Consider the following 19,835-nt stretch of genomic DNA (forward strand, 5'->3'; position numbering starts at 1 on the left):
AATCGCCTCAGTAGTTTTTGAATGAGACCATTTTTATTCATATGCTAATTAGCCTCCAGCGAGCATCGGAAGTCTCAGCAGGCGGACTCTGCTATGTGTACAACCCAGGCTGCTGCTGACTCCTCTCCCTGCGCTCACCCAGACATAGCAGACGGTGCACGATGAGACTTCCGGGTGCTCGCTGGAGGCTAATTAGCATATGAATAAAAATGGTCTCATTCAAAAACTACTGAGACGATTAACATACAAAGACTGTGTGTGGGATAGCCTTCCTAAAGCCTATCCAAGTGTGTGCTTAGTTAAAAATGACTTTTTCCCAATGATAGAGCCCCTTCAAAACAATAATCAGTCAAAATGGCCTAAAACAATAATCAGTCAAAATGGCCAAAATCCGCTGTCTGAAGTCTAATGTGTATGGCCAGCCTATAGTCTACTCCTGTACAGGAATGCTCTGAGTCAACTGGAAACTGCAACTGGCAATATTCAGTGCTGCTGCCCCTTAATGTTCAGGATTGGTGGAGGTCTGGGGTCAATCCTAAAATGATTCCATATCTTTAGAACATTAGGTGGGAATACACAATTTATTTTGGTACTCCATCCCTGGGGACATCATGTGTGATTTGGGACCCCCACTACCCATAAAAATAAGTTTGCATTAACTGCGGCTCTTCGTTCTGGTCCATCAGAGGCTGCCAATGCAAATGTGAATGTAGCCTTACTTATCATAACATAGTTTGTGCACACCGAATTTGCCTTAAATTGGTTGAGCAATGCCAAGTTATATGACTATTTGATGACATCAATGTATTTGGTCAATTGACATTTGCTTAGCGCACACTATTAATGTTTTATCTGACCTTAAACACAATGTTTTTGTAAAAACTCCACCATAATATGCATTTTTGTGAAGCTGGGATTGACTCATAGTATAAATCCTTCCTTTATATTCCCCGTTCGGAATCCACTTCTGCAATGTTTTCCTCTGTAGCAACCTTCCTGCCGATGCTGCTGGATCCCCGACTTGTGGAACACTTAGTTCAGATGTATTATCACATATAACCGCCAGTGTGTGCTGATAAGGAAGTTGTTTATGTCCCCCAGGTACTATGTTTTCTCAGCTGTATCTGACTTTCCGGCAGATAGTGGAAACAATCTCGGCATAACTCACTGGGCCGATGAGCAATGGCCCAATCATTTCCTACAGAGTCTGAAGAATTCCTCGCCTTGTTTTATGACTTGGTCCACAGCCACCAGTCATTGTGACTTGGATAGCACTGTGCAAGTAGAACCATAACAATGAAAGACTGAACACAACATGTGACTGCCGCTCAAACATGTTAGAACTACAACACCCAGCATGCAGTCAGGCAACTTTGCAACAGCAGAGAAGTGTTGATTATGTTTTTAATCTGATTTTCATTAGGCCTCCTGCACACGACCATAGTGGTTTTTACGGTCTGCAAATACTGATCCGTAGTAAACATGTCCGCGTGTTATCCGCAATCACGGATCTGCAAAAAGACTCGTATGACTCCGGGGCCGGCGTCCTGCCGCTTAACCCCCTGCGCGCTGGCCGCTCCATTCTTTCTTATCCTCAAAGAGGTGTGGTATGATATACCGATAGAAAGCTGACAGTACACTGTCGACTTTCCCAATATGCAGCCAGGTGCCAAAGATATCAATGCCGTTAGTTTTGACACCGATATCTCTCCACTGTCTGAAAGGTTGGCCTTATAGTCTAGCATCATCACAGGGCAGCGAGGAATGCCCCCTCCTACACCCCAACAATATACTTCCATAGTATTGTACTGTCATGAAGGCATTCCTCACAGCCCAGTGATGACGCTGAGCTGTAAGGTCCACCTTTCTGACAGTGGAGGGACATCGGAGCTGAAACTAACAGCGCCATTATCTCCGGCACCTGTGTGCCTACTGTCAGCTGTCTAGTGATATAAAATACCGGCCATCTGCAAGGACATGGAAATCTAAGCGATGACTTGGTCTCCAGATCTCAATTTGATGAAGCCTGTATGGGATCTGCTGGACAAGTCTGATTCATGGAGGACTCACCTCACAATTTAGTGGAATGAAAGAATCTGCCGCTACCGTCTTCATACCAGATACTACAGGACATCTCTAGGTCTCATGGAGTCCATAACTGTTTTGGCAGCACTAGGGCAACCTACACAATGTTATGAGCGTATTCACACAAGTGATTTTTATTGTGGTTATTGTAACTTTTTGTAAGCATTCTACTCAAACATTTTCCGTTTTTGCAAAAGTACAAAATGGCCCAGTTTTGTATCAATTCTGCAGTACAAAAAAATTCACAATTTGACCTTGTTATGGGAACTCACCTTTGTACACATATTCATAAGAGGTTTCCAAGATGGATTCACCCTTCCTCTCAACATCCGAATCCTTTCTGGAATAGAAGGAACAGATGTGGTCGCATGGTGTAAGTACGGGGGAGGGGGCATACATAAAGTGATATACAGTGATGACAATTTGGGAACACAATTGTGAAAAATATTTTGTCCCCACAAGTTAATGAAAACTTTATACATATTCAGACAAAGTGACAAACACGTCACCAGCAGGTTTATCACGTGGAAGGTTTATACATGGTTTCTCTATCCATATCTTTGCAGCTTAACAGTATACCGGAGGACAGCGTAAACAAAAAAGCTATATCCTGCCATTGTCCTGGGACTTCCGACCCCCTCAGTGCTGCGTCTTCACTTCTAGTAACATGGCCACTGTCGCGTTTCTCTGCTCTGAATATCTCTATTGCCCTGTCTGCCTGGACCTGTTTCGAGATCCTGTCACCATCCCGTGTGGGCACACCTTCTGCCTGACATGCATTACCCAATGTTGGTCTCTGCAGGGCATGCCTAGCTCCTGCCCACAGTGTAGGTCCTCATTTCGACCAGAATCCTCACCAAGACTCTGCAAGAACAATATTCTTGCCCAAATGGTGGACGATTTCTCCCATCTTCAAGGGTCTAATGATTTCAATGCCTTCAGCAGTCCTGCCAGGAGCTTTGGCACATCATTGAGAAATCCGTTCCAGGAAGAAATGCCGGACGGTAGTCTTGAAACCGAAAACAGCAGCAACTTTGAGCTGCCCATTATCGGCGAAGACCATGAAGCCTCCGGTACTCAGGTATGTAATATAATAGCAATTTTATTTAGAGTTTCTTTTTTTCTGTTGGATTCAGTACAAATCTATCAAGATGGGAGAACCCCATTAAGTTTAGATTTTTGTAGAAAACTTAGCGTCAAACATTCTATTATGGAATTCAGAATTAAGAGGGGTCTTATTGGTCCTCATCTATTATCCAAATTATCTCTTGAGGTAGTGGATTCAGCATATCCATGCATTACATAGACAGTTTGTTGAGGTCAGTATGGACTGTTATACTGCCGAAAAGTGCTACAAGGGAACTGAACACATTCATAGTGACAGCCGGTTGTTGGAGTCCCAGCAGCAGGACAACCTGTGATTTTTAGAGGATCCAAGATTTGCATATTGATGACTGATCAATGACTGATGATGACTGAAATTTCATGATCGCTATCGGAATTCCGATCCCGATCTTTTCCGGCGGGATCGAGGTCGGAGCTTATTTCCCACAATGCTTGGCTACTGGCCAATCATTGTGGGAAAAACTATAGTATCAGATGAGCGAGTACTATTCGAAACTCCTGTTTCAAATATCACGCACCCATAGAAATGAATGGAAGCGGCCGGCCGCTTGACCCCCTGCGTGCCGGCTGCATCCATTCATTCCTATGGGAACGTACTACTCTTCTGTTTCCTCCCTGCTGTGCCGTATACTCAGCTCTGCTACATCTGAGATGTAACAGAGCTGAATATACAGTAAAGCAGGGACAAAGCAGAAGAGTAGATAGACAAGTCAATGTACAGTTATGGAGATGTAGCAGAGTCCAGCATATGGCACAGCAGGGAGGAAACAGAAGAGTAGATAGTATCCATCTACAGTACTCGCAAACTTCACTCAACTTACCTGCACAGAAGTGCTGCCGCTGCCGCTCCCCGTTCTTCTCGCTCCTCTTCATTCTCATTGACATGCCTTCAGAGTGCCCTGCGGCCCCCGCCTCCCTAAACTAGTGTTATAGATGCTGGCGGGGCTTGTGGCTTAGGAGAGTGTGGGTGGGTACTGGGAGGGAAAACGTGAGTGATGCATTCTCTCCCCGCCCACACTCTCCTAAGCCACAACAAGCCCCGCCTACTCCCATAACCTCTACCACTAGCCTAGGGAGGTGGGGGCGCGCACGGCGCTCTGAAGGCATGTCAATGAGAGAGGACCGGACTGAGAAGAACGGGGAGCGGCAGCGGCAGTGGATCTGTGCAGGTAAGCAGACACCAGGGGGACTAAGTAGCCCGGGATTTTTTTTTAGTCACTACACAGCGTGAAGTCCAAAAATTGAAACAATTTTTGGACTCCATGCTGTGTAGTGAATAGGATCATTTTTAAAATCCGATCTTCAATTATTAAAAAAAATCCCATTGACTTGCATTGGGATTGGGATCGGGTTCGAATGGAAAATGATCGGAAATCGGATTTGATAAAAGATCCTGACATTCCAAGATCGGCTCAACCCCACTGATCTCCTTATCTGTGGAGGTGACATCCAATGCCCTCCAGGTCTTTCAATACTTCCACCAGAAATACACAGATGTATCTCCAACATCTGTGTATGGATGAACATAATAGGCAGGAATGTTAAAATCCAACACGTTGATCCCACCCACCAAGAACCACCAAATTTATTGCCCGGTGACATTGACTATCCTTAATGCAGCCCTGCTAACCATAAACTGTAGATGAAAATGTTGGCCAAATGGTGGGACCAGCCTACAACCAAAGACAACAGGGACACATTGATTTCAACATGACCAATCCATTGGTGACAGTGAAATAAATGCAGATGTCCCTTGGCTGCATATGAATTTTTGGTTATTTTGTCATGAAATGTCTATTCGATATGTGTCTGTGGTAGTCTTCAGAATATCATGTTGTGATATTGTATTGAATTGGGTTCATGAGAGAAGTCTTTAAAGGAGTTTGGGGGTTAGTTGATATTGGTGTCCTATCTGTAGCATAGGTCATTGATATCAGATGGGTGAAGGTATGACACCTAGCCTCTCTCCCACTAGACCCTGGAAACCCCCTTTATCTAAATATAAGTTAAGGTAAGGGTTACAGATGGGCAAACCAATTCAACCTGAATATTCCAAATTGGTTGGCGATTAGTTGATTATTGGCGATTCGCTTCGGATGAACAAAATTGGCCGCCACATTATCTCTTTAGATCTCAGCATTTAATAGATTTAGGCCCAGGTGCAGTGACAAAAATAAAAAACTCACCTTCCATTACTTAATTTGGGCCTTCTTTGTGGCGTCTGGTGTTCTCCTGTGATGTCATGTGCCTGGGGTCACTTCTGAGGCCTGTGATTGGGCATCACATGAGAGTGCCAGGTGTCACCAAGCAAGGGGAGAGAGCACCAAATACTGCAAGGAGGCCCAAAGGAGGAAAAGGAAAGTATGAATGTTTTTTTTTTATTTTTTACACCTGTCCTGGGCCACCACCCGTTATACTCTGGGGTCTGAAGAGTATAACAGGTATAACACCTGTACTGGGCTCTCTGTCGTTTGGGTCCGCCAGGGGACCAGAACAAGAGTGAGCCGGACCGCTAAAACAGCAGTCACCTGAGGACCTCAGAGATTATTGGGACTTTTCTCTCTGCCAATTTTTGCCGTGGAGTCAACTTCGATGCAGATGTGAACCCAGCCTCAGAGAGCTTGACGTTAGATAGATAGGTTCCTCAGAGCCCTGAGAGCACTTTGTTTTAGGCCAATTTAAGGTGTGGCTCATGCTAAACATGTTCGACCCAAGACGAACCCGAAAGGAATCTTGAAAGGTCTTCCTATCTGTACGGTAAACACGTCTGTATCCCCCACTGAAGTAAACGTGCACACTTGGCCAATTCTCATTAAGAGAATAATTTGGGTAATTTTGTTATGTTAGGAAAATTGCTTAATCTATCACATTGGGTCTGAGAAGTATCCTCATACCTACTGTACAAGCTGGTGTCTTGCCTTAGTACAGTATCTACTGTACTTACAGTAAGATGTCTTCCGGGATTATATAAAGATGTCCATGGCCTTAAACCATTTCCTCAGGATGAACATAAATAGGAGAATATTTACGTCAAGAAAAGACAATTCCACTTTAAGACCTTCCCACGGCTTTAGGTGTAAACACTGATGTTAGATCAGATCCAGGATGTGGGGTGGGGGGAGGGGGAAGGTATTTTCAGGCACTTGAATGTGTCACTTTTTGTGTTGTTCTATGTTTTTTTTGTTTCCTGTAAAAATTTTGCCTATGAAGATTTATTGATACAAAGTGATTATTGTAAGAGCGAAAAGATCAGATAATAACTAAATATTATATCCGCTGCAAGGAAATAAGTTGTTGTGTCCACTCAAGCCTTAATGGGGTTGTCTCTATGAGTCACTTGCAAAAGGACCTACTTCTGTTGTGGTTCCGGCCATTTCTTGACATGGTCAGCCCTATATTATGATGGCCTTAGCAGATTGGTTTTCTGTTTCTCTAGATCACATGCTTCCATTCACACAGCCAGAGAATTAAAGGGAGTCTGACACTTTGTGGGACATCTGTGGCAGGGGTTTGGGAAACAACTATGTGGAAGATATGTTGGGGACAATTCAGCAGCAAGCGCTCTTTGTGACTGATACATTAGCATCTGCGGCAGTCAATCTGGAGGCATTTGAGACTTACAGTCCTATGAAAAAGTTTGGGCACCCCTATTAATCTTAATCATTTTTAGTTCTAAATATTTTGGTGTTTGCAGCAGCCATTTCAGTTTGATATATCTAATAACTGATGGACACAGTAATATTTCAGGATTGAAATGAGGTTTATTGTACTAACAGAAAATGTGCAATATGCATTAAACCAAAATTTGACCGGTGCAAAAGTATGGGCACCTCAACAGAAAAGTGACATTAATATTTAGTAGATCTTCCTTTTGCAAAGATAACAGCCTCTAGTCGCTTCCTGTAGCTTTTAATCAGTTCCTGGATCCTGGATGAAGGGATTTTGGACCATTCCTCTTTGCAAAACAATTCAAGTTCAGTTCAGTTTGATGGTCGCCGAACATGGACAGCCCGCTCTCAAATGATCTGAAAACAAAGATTGTTCAACATAGTTGTTCAGGGGAAAGATACAAAAAGTTGTCTCAGAGATTTAACCTGTCAGTTTCCACTGTGAGGAACATAGTAAGGAAATGGAAGACCACAGGGACAGTTCTTGTTAAGCCCAGAAGTGGCAGGCCAAGAAAAATATCAGAAAGGCAGAGAAGAAGAATGGTGAGAACAGTCAAGGACAATCCACAGACCACCTCCAAAGAGCTGCAGCATCATCTTGCTGCAGATGGTGTCACTGTGCATCGGTCAACTATACAGCACACTTTGCACAAATAGAAGCTGTATGGGAGAGTGATGAGAAAGAATCCGTTTCTCCAAGCACGCCACAAACAGAGTCGCCTGAGGTATGCAAAAGCACATTTGGACAAGCCAGCTTCATTTTGGAAGAAGGTCCTGTGGACTGATGAAACAAAGTTTGAGTTGTTTGGTCATACAAAAAGGCGTTATGCATGGCGTCCAAAAAAAACAGCATTCGAAGAAAAACACTTGCTACCCACTGTAAAATTTGGTGGTGGTTCCATCATGCTTTGGGGCTGTGTGGCCCATGCCGGCACCGGGAATCTTGTTAAAGTTGAGGGTCGCATGGATTCCACTCAGTATCAGCAGATTCCTGAGAATAATGTTCAAGAATCAGTGATGAAATTGAAGTTACGCCGGGGATGGATATTTCAGCAAGACAATGCTCCAAAACACCGCTCCAAATCCTCAGGCATTCATGCAGAGGAACAATTACAATGTTCTGGAATGGCCATCCCAGTCCCCAGACCTGGATATCATTGAACATCTGTGGGATGATTTGAAGCGGGCTGCCCATGCTCGGCGACCATCAAACTTAACTGAACGCAAATTGTTTTGTAAAGAGGAATGGTCCAAAATACCTTCATCCAGGATCCAGGAACTGATTAAAAGCTACAGGAAGCGACTAGAGGCTGTTATCTTTGGAAAAGGAGGATCTACTAAATATTAATGTCACTTTTATGTTGAGGTGCCAATACTTTTGCACTGGTCAAATTTTGGTTTAATGCATATTACACATTTTCTGTTAGTACAATAAACCTCATTTCAATCCTGAAATATTACTGTGTCCATCAGTTATTAGATATATCAAACTGAAATGGCTGCTGCAAACACCAAAATATTTAGAACTAAAAATGATTAAGATTAATAGGGGTGCCCAAACTTTTTCATAGGACTGTAGATTTTCACTCCAGGTTAGGCATCAGAGGTAACTAGTTTGGTAAACATCTGCCTGGGCATCTGTGGTAGGACCTTTTAGCTTCTCCTTTTAGGCACCCTCATTATTTTAAACCAGGAGCATAGCTATAAGGGGTGCAGGGGTAGCTAATGGGCCCTGAACGCAGAGGGAACCCCAAAGTTCCCTCTGTTACATAAAATATACCACTATTGTCAATGGCACTAGGTAGGGGTCCTATTACAGACTTTGCATTGGGGCCCAGAAGCTTCAAGTACATCTCTGGTTTAAACTAAAGAATGCTTGGCTACAAAAGGCAAAAATGAACCCTGTAGAATATAAAAAACAAAAAACTTGCAAGTCTTCAGTAGGTGATACCACCTACTGAAGACTTGCAATTTTTTAGTTTTTTATATTTCATAACCACTGGCTAACACGGTACAAAAACAAACATTTTCCTTATACCCTGTAGAATAGTCTTCTACTCTGATTGTTTTGCTGTGGTGCCCATCTCCTGATGTATAACCATATATCATCCCCCTAGGTTTCATCCAGCAGACATCGCAGGGTGGTCAGCCAAGGCTTCTCCGACATGATACGAATCCTTCAGGCCTCAGGATTTCGTCTTCTGCAGATGATGGAGCAAGCAGAGAATCGGATGCTGAAGAATACAAGCAGTGAAGACCTGGATGAAGGACTTACAATGCAATGTGCCCAGGTGGTTCCAGATCAGCAGCAGGATCAGCTTGTGACTGTGGTACGTACTCGCCATACTTTATGCAGATTCTTGTGTCATTGACATGGGCATCAGGGGTGGCACACACATTAAAGGCATAATAACTCTATATAATACATTTGTGCAGGAGGAGGAACAATCCACGTTTCAGGAATTACAATGGACTGGGCTTGAAGCCGCGGTCTCTAGCTTTAAACAGAGCTTACGAGAATTGTGCGCAGATCACATGGGCAGACTGGTGCAGCAAGGTGAGTGGGAGATTGGAAAATGGGAATTCATAGGACTGGGTCCTGTTATGGAATTGATGAATGAAGAAGGCGTACATAGGTATAGGTGTACAATGGCATCTATCGATCATAAGAGACTATGTAAAAAAAAAATGTAACAAAATTAGTACAGTATATGATTTTTCTACTGTATGCCTCTGTATGAAAAAGTATGGAAGTACAGCAGACTGCACTATTCAGTACAGAGGAAAAAAGTTATACCAAATCATACCAGCACAATGATACCAAAAGGACACTTTAATGGGGGGTCTACAAAGCGCAGTGTGAATGTAACCTTAGGCACATGGCACAGCTATGGGGATGGAGCCTGTACAGCAGCACAAGGGGATATCCAAGGACTAAATCTGACCTATTTCTGGTTCGGGTTTTGTCAGTGCTGCCTATTAGGTTTCCAGGCTGGTTCCTGTGGTCACATTGAACCAGCAACCAAATTGATCCCCTCCTTCCGTCCACTCCTGTGTACTATTGTGGGCTGGCAGACTAGATCATTGGAATTGTAAATCCATCCCCATAATACAGGTAAATGCCCGCTGTGAACACAAGGAGGCAGAATGACTCTCAAGTGAAACTAGTCAGAAAACCAAAGTGCAGCACTGACAGACTTTAGCCCAGAAGCCAGCCCGGATAGCCCCTACAAGTGAATGCACCATAGTGGTACTGAGTCACCATTAGAGATGAGCGAGTACTGTTCGGATCAGCCGATCCGAACAGCACGCTCGCATAGAAATGAATGGACGTAGCCGGCACGCGGGGGGGTTAAGCGGCCGGCCGCCGTCAAAGCGGAAGTACCAGGTGCATCCATTCATTTCTACGGAGCGTGCTGTTCGGATCGGCTGATCCCAACAGTACTCGCTCATCTCTAGTCACCATGTGATACCCGTATGAGGCACCATATTTTCCCATCCAGCATGGGAGGGAAATGCCAAAACTTTAGCCTTTCACAGATTGCATATGAATGTTAGAAAAATCTTCATGTACCCCAATATAGAAATGGAAGATCACAGAGGTAAAGGATAGGCTTAGTGGGTACACTATTACCAAAATGTGATATGCACATCTGTAATATGTGTGTGCGGGAAATCTTGGTAGAATGATGTAAGGAAATTGGTGTAAGGACTATTGCAGTATTTATAAGATCTAAGAAAATGATCTGAACGAAATAGGGTGATGACTTATATACTAGTTATACAAGGTGCAGAAATAGCATTTCTACCTGAGCCCCAGTGCCATACATAAAAGAAATCAGTATTAAAGGGGTCTTCTACCTCCTCCCAGCTTATTCAGCTGTCGCCACTGTATTACAGACCACATTACAGTGATAAACAACATGTCTATGGTATATAAGTCACTTTTGTACATATGGAGACAGCACCTTTAAAGTCTTATGCAAATTAGTCAGTCGGTGCACTAGAGGCGGTCCTTCTGCTACCTGGAGCACTGCTCTTACCACTGAGACCCCCATCCTCTCCTGCCTGGACTATGCTGTGCAGTGAGAGTTGATCTTTCCACTGCTATGACTTCCACTACACTACTTGAGCAGCAAGAGCAGCGCTCCCAGGGCTGAAGCCCCGCCCCCAGTGCACTGACTAATTTGCATAACACTTCAAAGTTGTCTTTCTCCACATATACAGTGACATGTATAACAGAGACATGTTGTCTATCACTGTAATGTGCTCTGGAATGAGAATTGTTGGAGAAGGTAATAGACCTTCTTTAAGACGCATGATTGTATATTGCTGTTATTTTCCCTGTTTCTCATTTGATTTTAACTTGTGCAACAGTGTGGACCACACGCACCAGCTATCCCATATTACCAACTAAGCTCTGGGGAAGTCCATTACTGCCATTGGTGCCACGGGTACGGTCAGAGTTCCTCCAGTGTAAGATATTTTACTTCTTCCTCTTCTCGCCTCACATGTCTGTGGATCTCACGCAAGGCACAAACTAAATATATTACTCTATCATTTGCAGATTCTCGGGATATCAGCCTGGATCCAAACACTGCCCATAATAACTTGTGTCTCATGCAAGGAAACCGCAGAGTCCTGTGCAAACTGCAGCCCCAGGCTTATCCAGAAAACACAGAACGCTTTGACCATTATACCCAAGTACTGGGCAAAGAGCCAATGGCCCAAGGGCGCCACTATTGGGAGGTTCATCTCTCCGGAAATCGTGTAAGCTTGGGCGTCACTTATCATGGTATCTCTCGTAAGGGACATCAAAGCTCATGTCTGGTGGGGAGGAATTCACAGTCTTGGTGCCTAGAATGGAGCAATACCCGTTGCTATGCCTGGCATGATGGTGAGAGACTGTTGGTAGCCACAGGACAGCAGGAGAAACTGGGTATCTTTTTGGACCGGGATGAGGGGACGCTGTCCTTCCATGAGGCATCAGATGATATGCCGCTTCTTTACCGCTTTCACGCTTCCTTCTCCCAGCCTCTGTACCCCATATTTTTCATCAGCTGGAATTCTATTGTGTCCATTGGAGAAGAAAGAGGAATACAGAGCAGTTCACACTACAAGCGCTTCCAGAGGCAGTTTTCAGCAGATTTCTAATAGTAACCACCGACTAAGGGATTGACCTATCTCAAGTGAATTGTATTCTGAATAGGTTTCCTAATTCAGCTCATTGGCACTGCTTAAAGGACAGTACCTGGTGTTGATGTCTGAGGCTTTCCAAGAGCCTTGGGGCGGACAGTACCTTCAAGTTATACCTTAGGGTGGCCATATAAGTTACCTTCAGTAAGTATTGGCCAACTGTTTCACCAACATACACATGCACGCTCAACTCGCGCCAAGCTTACAAATGAGCGATGGTCAACACCTCTATCTTCCCTGAGAACAAAACCATCAGCATCCTCCGGTTTCCATGTTTTTTGCGTGACACAAAACTTTTTATTTGCATAGCTTTCTAACATACGAGGACCGGTTACCGACCTCAGTGTCACACTCCATGTATGTGATATCTGCAACATTTATTTTAAAGACATATGTAAAATACTATATAAAATTAAGAGTCAATGAATATTTGCATCTCCATTCAATAAAATTCTTCCATGGTGACCGGTTCTAAACCCCTGGTTGTTATATACATCCTGCACCAATGTCACCGCTCACTCTCCTTAGACTGGCGAGCCCTCTGTTTACGTAGCTTGACAAACACGGCGGCTTCCTTTTCAGAACGACGACACTCCAGGAGTTGTAAGATGCGATCCCCTGAGGAGACGAGACATTGTTTTAGTACAAGAGTCTGAAAACAGGTAGAGATGTGTGATGTCAGTGTGATGTCAGCTGCGATTCTGATGGGTTATCTCACCACATCCCTCAGCATTATGGGAGGCTTTTAGATTTGTTTGCCTTAGTCCTGTGTCTACGACCAATGTTCCCAGTCTATTTATAAACATGTCTGTGCTCAGAGAGAAAACTGGGACCACACTGGATTTACTGAACATTGAAGGGTCAGAATCTGCTTCTTTTTATTAAAGGGGAGGACAATACCTTATTGTTTAAAGAGATAGATCAAAGGGTGTCCTTCTGATGGGACTCCATGGTTCAGCCTCAATCTGCACCACCACAGGGAAAAGATAGCATCATATTATTTGTAGTATTTTTCTTTATCACATGGTGTAATACATGGATGTGCCAGTTTCTCTAGAAATAGAGACATTTGTAGTTGTGCTTAGGCAGGGCCGGCTCCGGGGTTTTATGGGCCCTTGGGCGACAGAGCCTCAGTGGGCCCCCTTGTGGAGGAGGTGGGAGTTGGGACACTGTGCGCCGCTGCGGGCAGACGAAGTGAGTGACGTCTCGCAGGAGCGCGGCGTCACCTACGTCATACCTCCCAACTTTTGCAGAGTAGAAAGAGGGACAAAAGGTGCAGCGTGCTTATAGTATTACATATATGTATACTCACCTTCCCTCATCTCTCCTGAGCCTTCTAATCATGTGTCCTCTTTCATCCTCTGGGTAACATCATGCACCCTGGGGCCACCCATTAGGCCCAATGATAAACCTCATGGGTGACCCGGGTGTTGAGGATGCCCAGAAGATGTGAGGGAAGGTCAGCATAACATATATGTGAACATGGCTTTTTTTTCCTGTACCATACCCATAGATCCCAGATTTTCCATTTTTCCTGTAAAATCCTTTAAGGAGTTGTCCGACGCTATGAAACATTTTACAAACAACCTAAAATAGTGTTAAATAATGAAAGCAGTGATACTTATCTTACCGTGTTAAAACCCAAATACATAAGTGTTGCAGTGCTCCCTTTTAGGGTTATATTTTACACCTCCCCTGGGCTTTCATCTATTAGACTCTGGGGTCTCTTCAGATAGAATAATTTCACTTCTGATTTATAGTAAAGTTATTCGACTGAATATTTGGGCTGAACCGTCTGAACTCGAAATGAAACAAATCTTCAAGGGGTTGCCCATCTCTACGTAGTGCATGCTGAACTTCAATATACCTGATACTATGTTCTCAATGAAGATAAGCGGCGCCACAAGTTTTTTGCAGCCGGTTATTCCTCTCTTTCTATTCAAAACACGTGCACATGGGTCTGATCTGAGCGTGCTTGTGTCCTTGGGGATGGGGAGGAATACCTGTTCGGCGACAGCTATTGAATGTGTATATACAGTATTACAGTTACATTTATTCACTATGTTTTCTACACTCTCCAGCATGCTGACTGACTGACTGAGTTGTGTCAGGGTCTGGGGTTGCTAGGTGGGGTGGCATAGACACAAAAGTCCAGTTTCTTTAGTCCAAAACAAAGGTAGAGTTTTATTCTCACTCAAAAATATAGTGCAGCAACAAAAGGAAACAATACACAAATAAATCCCTGCCCGGCTAGGCTCTAACTAAACATAGAATAGGTTACCTCACCTAGAATAACAAAAATCCAAAAGCCAGTAGAATCACTCAGGACACAGCTCCAAAAAATATGACCTCTCTGTCAGCTCTCCAGCCAAGCTCTGCCCGCAGTCTGCTGTTGGAGCTGGCTTCTTAAGCCCCCTTAACGAGGAGACTCTCAGCAGCTGAGTCACTGCCGGATCATCCCCAAAGTGTGGACTGGAGGGGGGTGGAATGACAGGTCCCACTACCAACCTACCTGCCATTCCTAAAAATTCAGCCCAGTAAACAGAACTTTGAAATAACACTCAGCAGAAAGAATTATCTGCTGAGAAACATTCTTTCTGGAGTTTCTCATCTCACCCACCCAAGTAGTGTGGGTGAGATGTGCACCCCCTCCATTACCTGACCAGCCATCGGCTTACAGTTGCATATGAGAGTATTCAGGGATATTTACTATAGTGTGCAAATAAACAGTGATCATATGAATTGCCTTAAGGTGTTATTGCTTGCATGTATGTAAATATGTATATATGAAGCTGCAGCTTTGTTAGAATTACACTAACCGTGCGTCCTTGGAGTTCACATGGCCTCTTTCATGTAGCAGATTTAATTGATTGTTTTGTATGTTTTTTATGTTATACCTCCAGGGTTTTTTTTATTTGTTTACTCTATTTGAAAAAATGTTCAATAAAAATTACAATTTAAAAAAAAAGAATTTCACTAACCATTGATTTTTGGATGGGTGAGGGCTAGTCGTGTTTGAGGGATATTAGCCACGGCATTATTTGTCTCCTCTTTTAACCCCGGAACTTCTGCAAGAGATAAGAACGCCTCTCCCTCCAGCTCATTAGAAAGAATAGCATCGTAGTCAAACACGGTCAGCATGAGACAAGCTCCAGGAACTTCACACTGCTCCGGGGTCACCAGGCTGATGGAACAGAGAGAATATTGTCATCAGAGAAGTCTCTAATGTCAGGGAAGGCTTATGATCTAAGGTGTCCTGTGTGGTGCACTGTATTGGTGCTCTACATATGTTATACAGTGTACAAGTGACCATAGCACTGGTTAGATAACACTTACATATACAGTGTCACTCTCACCATATATAATATATAACCAATTAATATTTTGCTTTTCTCTCTATATATAATTTAATTAAAGGAGTAATTTTGCTTACTTTCCTTGGGGATTTTTTCAAGCTGGACCTGGGGGTTCTGTGCTGGTTTCTACCCTGGGTCACTTGATCGAAACCAGCACCTGGTCCCCTCAGTCCCTCTGCCCCCACCTCCTATCGCCCAACTATAGTAAAGTCAGCCCCTATAGCACAGAGAGGAGGGAGGAGGCAGAGCAACCCAAGGGCCAAGTGCTGGTTCTGATAGAGATGACCCAGGTTGGAATCAGCCTGGAACCCCCCAGGTGATGTCATCAGAACTCAGATATGTCATCACCTGTGGTGCCCTCTTCAGGGGGGTTAGCAGATGCTCTTTGTGTAAGGATACTCTTTCATTCACCCCTATGGTCACCCTGTCTACTATCTAACAGTGCCATAGTAGGAGTAAACTCAAGCAATGTCTAGAAGAAGATGTCTTATTGACTTTTAGTATGAATTCCACATATGAATACATTCAACTGCACATATAGATAATGTAGGCTTTAGGTTATATGTCCTTGTTGAAGCATTTCTGAATAAAGATGCTGCATACTCACAAGTCAAAGGTCTCATCATAAAGAGGATTCAGTTCAGCTTTCTTGATTTCTGTAGAGCGGGGCTCCACTGCTGGAAATATGTGTTTAGGTTCCAGAGTCACCTGAACAAAAGGGTCACTATTGCCTGAGCACAGGAACAGAAAAAAGTACCGTCAATAGGATTATTTTTATTATATCAGGGTTTGGATTGTCAAGATTAGACAATATTACTACACATATTTATCAGACTTTGTGTGTCCCTTCTTGTACAGGGTAGAACATACAGTACAACGCAAAAGTTTTAGATAGGTGTGGAAAAATGCTGTAAAGTAAGAATGCTTTCAGAAATAGAAATGTTAATGGTTTATTTTATTTATGAAGAAAAGAGAAATGTAAATCATATCAATATTTGGTGTGACCTTTGCCCTTTGGAGGAGTCCTGGAAGTGACCATATGGCCTCCACAGAGCCCTGGTCTCAACATTATCCAGTCTGTCTGGGATTATGTGAAGAGACAGAAGGATTGGAGCAAGCCTACATCCACAGAAGATCTGGGCTTAGTTCTCCAAGATGTCTGGAACAACCTCCATGCCGAGTTCCTTCAAAAGCTGTCTGCAAGTACCATGAAGACTTGACGGAAGGCAAAGGTCAAAGGTGACACCAAATACTGATAGGATTTAGGCTTCAATTTTCTTAATTTTGTTAATTGACAGAGATAATCAATTAACATTTCTATTTCTGAAAGTATTCTTATTTACAGTATTTTTTTCTGAAAAATCTTTTGCGCTGTACTGTATGTATACAGCGTGTACATATAGTGTATATGTGTGCTTTACTTACCATTGGAATCCAGAGGAAGAAGATTTACTGCATTGAGGATCTCGACATGCAGCTTCTGCTCGGATTGGCGGTAGCTGACTTTTACTGTAACAGCTCCATACTTTTCTGCACTGGAACCTTGCTATGTGTTAAGATATACAAAGATGAAATATTATAATATTAGATGGATAAATATTCATCAGCACACATGTAAAATTATATTTTAGACATGTAGTAATTCTCTCTACATATATCTTCTTCTCCATGCCTTGGAATACATGGATTTTCAGGAGCTAAGTCCTGAATATACACGTTAGATAGCTGTCGATCACGCTCTCATTCGCCCATCAGTGATTCCTCCCAACCCTGCCATACATATGCACATTCGGCTTGGCGCTTGTGTAAAGAATGGCGAGAGCGTAGTCAAGAATACAATGAAGACTTACATGAAAACAGGGCTCCAAAGATGAATAATGGAGACATATCTGGAAGCTGTGGAATCACCTCCATAACACTGGGATTAGGTTCAGAACCAATTTACTGCTGATAGATTCCCTTTAACTATGAAAGAAAATGGCTCTGTATGTAGACACTTGGAGAATCTGAGTGTCTTGTATTCGGTCCCTTACCTGCTGCTGGATCTTCTGCTGATAGTACCGCTCTATTAGTTTCCGAGTGCTAGAGGAACAAATCACAAGATCCTGTTCTAGGGTCTGCGGGAAGAGCAAAGATGGTCCAACGAATTATGTGCAAATGGATTGGAGAGGTTTTCTAGTTTTCTAAGACCGCATTCACACATCTATAATTTACCTATTTTTGTGCAGATAATATTAAATAAGTGAGGGAGTATATAATGGAGTGTATGGTAATGTTGCTGCCCAGAACTCCATATAAACTTGGAAACTTAAACATTCTTAAAATTGGTGGGGGTCTCAGAGGTCAGACCTCCACCAATCATAAAACATTATCTGGAAAAGAAGGGGTGACCATCTGAGTGAAAAGTGGGCATATCTCCCGGACGGGGTGGAATGCTCTTGCATCCTCCAGGGTCATGGTCATATATGTGGCATGGGTACTTTATATGGCAATCACAAAAAAAAGGGGTGAAACTCTCACATTTTGTGCCCACATCATAAAAGGGTCACAACTTTCGTAAAACGGTCGTGGTCATGCTAAAATTTTCATGGCGCATTGCATGCCCCAGGATTCCCAGATCTCGTCCAGCATAAGCTGGCAATTATGTCACAAAATGATGCAAATCCATGAGATGGAAATACCCCTTCTACTCAATAATAACACAGTATACAGCAAGCTCCCTCTAGTGGTGACTATAAGCAGCCAGTATGTTATATTTTAAACCTGTATTTGTACAGAGGATTAGATCCGTCTCAGAAAAATAAAGCCCACTATGAAGATATATTAAATCAGCACAGAACTACAGACCTAAAATTACATGACGCAACAGTGCTGCCTTTAATACTGTCCTTGTTGTTCCTCTGCCTGATCTAGTTGCTATGAGGCCCACATTGTAACCACATATTCCATGCGGGCCATACAACATCCATCAACATTTCTTCTACTTACAATGAATGTGGCAGTGTGGAGGATTTCTAGTGACAGTCCGCAACCCTCTGCATGGAAACAAGACTCCAAGTTCTAGATGGACAGAAGATTCTCTGATCAAATATGTAAAATTATATAGAAGGTTTATAATATCCTACAATGATAGTTTCATTGCCATGGGTATGCATTTGTCCAAAGGGGGTTAAACCTCTCACCTTCGCATCACTAGGTGTCTGGGTTTGCACTCAAGATTGCAATTTCTTAAAACATGACACCGACCAGTGGGCACCCTGGTACCCTGACCACCATAAGTATGACATTATTGGTTCAGTGACAGATACTAGGGAAAGGTGACATGAGAAGAGGAATACCTTGAGTGATGTATTTATTACCTTGAGCGCTGCGAGTAGTCTCTGGTAGTATCGGACAGAAGGGGTGACCTGGCTGGACAGGTTGGAGATGACTGTGAGGATGTGAGACCAAAGCAGAGACAGGAGGCTGTAAAATAAATAAAATAAGAAGTGACAATAGATGTCCCCTGAGAAATATGGAGCTGAACGTACTGGAGAATAGGTTAAACAGAGCTGTCAGCGCTTTATCATTGTAAGGGACCCCTATGTATGAACTGATAACACAGTGCCCTGCTTCTGAGACCCCAATGATCAGCTTTAATCTGTGGGCAGGGCCGGTTTTAGACAAAGTGGGGCCCTGGGCAAAATTAAAAGCGGGGCCTCCATATCCTGACATACCAGCACCATGATATTCAGTCATTTCAGAAGTCAGGGCTGCATTTCCAGCAGCATTGTAAAAATTGTAAATGTATATATAGTTGTGAAATGTCTATGTATGAATCGCTATACTGGGGAGAATTATTACTGCTATACAGACAATTACCAAACAAAATGCATCATGTATAGACCAACACCATCTATATACAGATAGTACCCGACCTCCACATTGTGACTACCTCCATTACATTACATAGTAAATCAAAGACAATAGCCGAGCACTACACAGACTTCTAACCTAATTAACATCACATCAACTAAAGGGATTTCTGGCCCCAAATTGATTTTTATACTGATAACCTGTACAGGACAACTCATCAGTATGTCAGTATATCTTTCAGGGATCAACAGCCAAACCCCACACAGATCAGCTGTACTAGCAACTTCCAGGTACCAGACGCTGCTTGTGGACAGGATGCCGCACTGCTACTATTCAAGAAATAGGATCGGCGCTGCAATTACCCAGAACCACCACTATACAGAGGATGGCGCCGCTGTGCCAGTCCTATTACTTGAATAGTTGCGTTGCTGCATCAAGTCAAGGTTAATTTATTTTCCTGTCTTTCTAAATAAACCATGGTAAATAAAAAATAAAGGTAAATAAAGGTCTGGCGCTGTGGATCCCAGGGTACCTTTGGAGCCGGGGCCCT

At 43.2% G+C, this 19,835-nt stretch overlaps 2 protein-coding genes across 2 annotated transcripts in view; one reads left to right on the forward strand and one right to left on the reverse strand.

Moving 5' to 3' along the window:
• Positions 1–2,752: 2,752 nt before the first annotated feature.
• LOC142208647 (E3 ubiquitin/ISG15 ligase TRIM25-like) lies at positions 2,753–12,454 on the forward strand. Its single transcript, XM_075277276.1, has 5 exons — positions 2,753–3,166; positions 8,996–9,208; positions 9,315–9,435; positions 11,256–11,354; positions 11,446–12,454. The coding sequence occupies exons 1-5, from the start codon at positions 2,753–2,755 to the stop codon at positions 12,030–12,032; spliced, it is 1,434 nt and encodes a 477-aa protein (XP_075133377.1). The 3' UTR covers positions 12,033–12,454.
• Positions 12,455–12,567: 113 nt separating this feature from the next.
• UNC13D (unc-13 homolog D) overlaps positions 12,568–19,835 on the reverse strand; it is a 72,289-nt gene continuing 65,021 nt past the window's right edge. Inside the window, exons 27-33 of the mRNA XM_075279090.1 lie at positions 18,790–18,895; positions 18,419–18,490; positions 17,464–17,547; positions 16,856–16,976; positions 16,038–16,161; positions 15,056–15,258; positions 12,568–12,692 (exon numbers count right to left, since the gene is read on the reverse strand). Of these exons, the coding sequence (XP_075135191.1) occupies positions 12,583–12,692; positions 15,056–15,258; positions 16,038–16,161; positions 16,856–16,976; positions 17,464–17,547; positions 18,419–18,490; positions 18,790–18,895 (820 nt within the window). The 3' untranslated portion in view covers positions 12,568–12,582. The remainder of the gene's footprint in view (positions 12,693–15,055; positions 15,259–16,037; positions 16,162–16,855; positions 16,977–17,463; positions 17,548–18,418; positions 18,491–18,789; positions 18,896–19,835) is intronic.

Source organism: Leptodactylus fuscus, chromosome 6, assembly GCF_031893055.1.
Source record: "Leptodactylus fuscus isolate aLepFus1 chromosome 6, aLepFus1.hap2, whole genome shotgun sequence".
Lineage (NCBI taxonomy): Eukaryota > Metazoa > Chordata > Amphibia > Anura > Leptodactylidae > Leptodactylus > Leptodactylus fuscus.

Bases quoted from the DNA above. Each gene is read 5' to 3' on its own strand.
- LOC142208647 (XM_075277276.1), top strand. From the start codon at position 2,753: ATGGCCACTGTCGCGTTTCTCTGCTCTGAATATCTCTATTGCCCTGTC. The intron at 9,209-9,314 runs GTACGTACTCGC...ACATTTGTGCAG, and splicing joins AGGATCAGCTTGTGACTGTG to GAGGAGGAACAATCCACGTT. The intron at 9,436-11,255 runs GTGAGTGGGAGA...CTTGTGCAACAG, and splicing joins GGGCAGACTGGTGCAGCAAG to TGTGGACCACACGCACCAGC.